The sequence below is a fragment of the Centrocercus urophasianus genome, unplaced genomic scaffold (assembly GCF_019232065.1).
Source record: "Centrocercus urophasianus isolate 14NV4802_14NV808 unplaced genomic scaffold, USGS_Curo_1.0 seq_10, whole genome shotgun sequence".
NCBI classification, from domain to species: Eukaryota; Metazoa; Chordata; class Aves; order Galliformes; family Phasianidae; genus Centrocercus; species Centrocercus urophasianus.
The window spans coordinates 3315817-3320200 of NW_024884142.1; the positions used below are offsets into that span (position 1 = coordinate 3315817).

A 4384-nucleotide genomic window follows, 5' to 3' on the forward strand; every position below is an offset into this window, starting at 1 on the left:
GCTGACAGGACTCCTGGTCTCCTTCTCTTTTACTCTCTAGTACCATCAGCCCCAGCCCTTCAAAGCAGTTTGGCAAACTTAATACTGAAATGCTGACTCAGGATGAGTCTTTTGCAACGAGAATGAGGAAACTGCTAAAGCAAACATGCTATGGTGTGTCTGTGAATTGTGTAACTTCCACTTTGTTACCAGTAAAGTGAGATTCTTTAAAAAACAGTGTCATCGGGTTCTCTTTGCTGATTGGTTGGCCATATTAAGAAACATCAACCCTTCCCTTTAAATGCAGTGTTCACTGTGACGGTATTTGAAGAGTGGCAGTGAGTTCTCTGTAGGGCAGAAACAGTGACCTAAGGAAGGTGAGCAGCAACAATATTTGAAGAAACCAGTCTCATTTGGAATATCAAGACAGAAGATCGATGCTGGAAATGACTATCCTGTAAGTCTGAAACTTCTCTCTCATGGAAAATGTCCATGAATATATTAAGAGAGAGAACACTTCTTAACTCCCATATGACAGCTAATCTATGAGCAAAAGCAGCATGGACTTATGCAGGGTAGCTGTCACCATTGGTAGTAACCCACTCACAGACAATGGCAGGAAAAATGTAGACAGCTTGCATAGATGTTCAGTGCAGTGTTCTGTGCTCCATTTCACTCACAAAATTAAAGCATTCAGTGTAGAAAATGAAATCTGTTATGGACTGAATATTGACCATAAATAATGCTTGAGGTGATTGAACAGAAATATGGGACACTGCAGGAATCTTGTGATGCCCAAACTTGGTTTACACATTCATTTTTGGATGTATAATAAAAATTGAAAGCAAAGTACTCCTAGTGTCAGAAGATTCTAATGCTAGAAAAATGGAAAGGGCAAAAATCAGGAAACAAGGGTAAGGCAGAAGCATAGAAAGAAAAAAAGGAGAGAAGGGGAAGAATTCCAAACGAATGGGATTCCCTCTCCTCTTTTACCATCCACAAAAGAAGAATAACTCATTTTCTACTTCATCTTTGTTTTGCAGGAATGGCTGCTGCTAGGAGAAAGCTTACAGTAGTTGGAGATGACTGCTCTGGTAAGACGTGCCTCCTCTTCGCTCTGCGTCGCCATCAGCTCCCCACATTCTACGAGCCAACCCTGTTTGACACGTATGCCACTGACATAGAGGAAGATGGGAAGGAGATGAAGCTGTTTCTGTTTGACGTGTCAGGAAAAGATGAAGCCAGTTACCGAAATCTCCGCTCGGTGTTCTATGAGGACACCAACATTATTTTAATATGTTTCTCAGTGGACAGGCCTGACTCACAGCAAAACGTCCTTGACTTTTGGGTTCCAGAAATCAAACTGTTCTGCCCCACGGTTCCTATTATTTTGGTGGCTACCAAGATTGAACTGAGGGATGATGAAGCTATCAGGAAGAAATTAGCTGCTCAGGGCTATGAGCCAATTAACACTGTAGAAGGAAAAGCTTTAGCAGCCAGGATTGGGGCATATGCTTACCTGGAGTGTTCTGCCAAGACAAAAGAAGGTGTTGATACCGTCCTGGAGATAATTAGCCAATGTGCATTAAACGAGAAAAAGAGGAGAAAGAAGCGCCAAAGGTCCTGCCAAATTTTGTAAGAGGCACAAATATTATTTTGTTTTCAGTTTTCATTATGTGGAAGAGTGAGTAGATGTCTTTGATGCTGCTGTGTGGGTGCTGTAAGGGCTTTTGTGGTACAAGATGGAAAAAACATTTATGTGGATGGAAAGTCTGCCAAGTCTCTCACTTGAAAAGTTGGATTTGTTTCCTTCTCCAAAGCAGGCTGAAGAACACAATTCCAGGTTCGAGCTGAGCACAAGTCTTGAGAAATGGAAATGAACAAGCTACAGTTCATCACAGAGTTGTCTTGGTCAAGGGACATATATGCAGACTGGGACAGTCATGAGTGCATGGAGGTCAGCGAATCTAATCATGACTTCCTGGTAATCATGACTTCCTTTGGTGGCAAGCAGCTGTGCTGAAAAGGTTTACTAGTATGCACTCCCTTCTGTGCACTCCCTTCCATACACTTCTTTGGAGGACGCCCTTAGGGAATAGAATCACTGCCCAGACGCTCACATACACATGTATCCAGTGTCTGCCCTGCTAATGGGAGTGGCTTTCTGACTGGCAGAGCAGGTCTAACTCTTCGCAGGATTCATTCACAGATCTGACCTGGCTTGGTTCCTTGAATGCATTAGGGATTGAATGTATTGTATAGGGTGCAAGGAAGGCAGTGCTATCTACTTCTTCAGGCACAGGTAAATAAGTTTACCCAAGGAAGTGGGGTAAAGCAGCCTGGCTCTGAGTTAAGATCCTTAACAGAATTCTTACCTTAAAATGACAGAGGCAAAGAGACCTGACTTCAGTGTCTAAAATTCTTTAGAAATCTCCGTGGTTTGAGCGTATCTTAAATCTCCCTACCTTTCCTTAGCACTTGCAGGCTGAAGACATGAAGTAAAAGGAATGCTGACAGCTACACTCTCTGCTTTGCAAGTCATTGACAATTTGGAAAGAGACTAAAACATGCTGTCAACCTCAGCAGAGAATCTCAGGGGAGCACAGAGATGGGGCAAAAAGGAACGACTTCGAGTGCACCTCCATACTCTTCCCTTCTCCGAAGCACTCTGCTGCCAGCCCAAGAAACTGATTTACAGACTGACATTAAAGGTGCAAGTGTGGGAGACAGAAGATAATGTAACTATGGGATTTGGAGACAGATGCTATAACAGGAAATGGACATAAAAATTTCAAAGGTACACTCTGATAAAGGGACAGGGCTAATTGAGCATAACTGTTGTGAACTGGGAGAATGTGGAAGTGCAGTACTTTCTTTTGCTGACTTACCTAGTGGTGGTTTCATCACTCAGCAGCTTGTCTAAAGTTTCCCAGGGGAAAACAAGACTAAACACAAAATGTTATGCTGATTATGCAACCTGCAGCTGTACCCTTAGCAAACTAGTTTTCCCAGACCTGGTAAAATACACACTTCATATTTTAATTGCCCATTCTTCCCACCAACATTTGTCTATTGATGGTAACGTGGATAGAAATGCCAGACTTGGCCAGGTATTATTGAGTGGGTTGCTGCTACTTCTTAGTAGTAGGTTTGAGTAACAAATGCTTTAAGGATGATGCTTTACATTTCCAAAGAATCTCTGAGCTCTATTCGACTTGAATTACGAATCCATCTCTTGGTGATAAAAAAGTGTTATTTCCATTTTCAAAACTGAGAAACTTAAATTGTTGCCTAAAGTAAGTGTGAACCATCTACTACATGGAGTTCCTGTTTTTCTTGACTCATTTTCTTCACCTTTTCCCTTTTCCCTCCAGAGACAATTTTTCACCCCGATTTCTTCCCCTCTGTGTAATAATCCCCTCTATGCAACTTGATATTGTACACAAATTTAAAACCGTTTTCCCCTTCCTCCTTGGATGTGTGTTCTGTGCATAAGTGCTCTACAGATTCAGGCAATGACATACATTAGTGCATTTCAAAGAGCTGTGTTTATGTAGATAGGTTTAAATTGTTATTTCCATTTTATATGTGTGGGTGAGGAGGATTAGACTGCAGATAGGTGAAAGAACACAGGTGTTTCATATGCTTCTGATGTAGGGTATGGAGAAAGACCACTTTGCAAAGATGCTCCCACTGCTTGGAAAGCACAACCACTTTGGTGAATCTGAAGTTACACTGCCTGCTGCTTAGTAGGATATGGGTCAGCGTATTGGCTGGAATCTGTTTTCAATCCAAGAAAACAAGGAGTTTTTTCTTGCAGAGGGTGCTTTGCTCAAGAAAAGAGTAGCTGATCAATGGCTGTATGTCCAAGTGGAGGTGAGTCACAAGTGGTGTCCCTCTGGGGTCCATCTTGGATGGTGCCCTTCAGCACCTTTATCAGACCTAGGCAGTGGGATCGAGACTGTCCTCCTTATGTTTGATGAAGACACCAAGCAGAGTGGTGCAGCTGATAAAACAGCAGGAAGGGATGGCATCCAGAGGGACCTGGACGGGTTTGAAAAGTGGGCCCGTGTGAACATAATGAGGTCGGAGCAATCCCAGGTCTGAGTGCAGACTGAGAGAAGAACTCATTGAGAGCAGTGCTGAGGAGGAGGACGCTGGGGTTCTGGTGGATGAAGAGCTGGACACACGCCAGCAGTGTGCTTCTGCAGCCCAGAAGGCCAGCGGTGTCCTGGGCTGCAACAAAAGAGGGGCAGCCAGCAGGGAGAGAGACGGGAGCATTTCCCCCTGCTCTGCTCTTGTGAGGCCCCGTCTGGAGTGCTGTGTCCAGGCCTGGGGCCCCCAGCACAAGGAAGGCATAGAGCTGTTGGAGCAGGTCCAGAGGAGGGCCATGACGGTGGTCGGA

General features: G+C 43.9%; 1 protein-coding gene across 2 annotated transcripts; it reads left to right on the top strand.

The window, feature by feature from the left end:
- The first annotated feature begins 323 nt into the window (after positions 1-323).
- Positions 324-3485, top strand: LOC122160802 (ras-like GTP-binding protein rhoA). Of its 2 annotated transcripts, none has more exons than XR_006168951.1 (3): positions 324-436; positions 1023-1936; positions 2455-3485. XR_006168951.1 is itself a non-coding variant. In XM_042819701.1 (3 exons), exons 2-3 carry the CDS (start codon positions 1025-1027, stop codon positions 2474-2476), a joined length of 612 nt encoding a protein of 203 aa, XP_042675635.1. In that variant the 5' UTR covers positions 324-436; positions 1023-1024; the 3' UTR covers positions 2477-3485. The 2 variants fall into 2 exon arrangements, 1 of the variants encoding a protein (XP_042675635.1); XM_042819701.1 differs by having other exon boundaries at positions 1023-1614.
- The last annotated feature ends 899 nt before the right edge of the window (positions 3486-4384 follow it).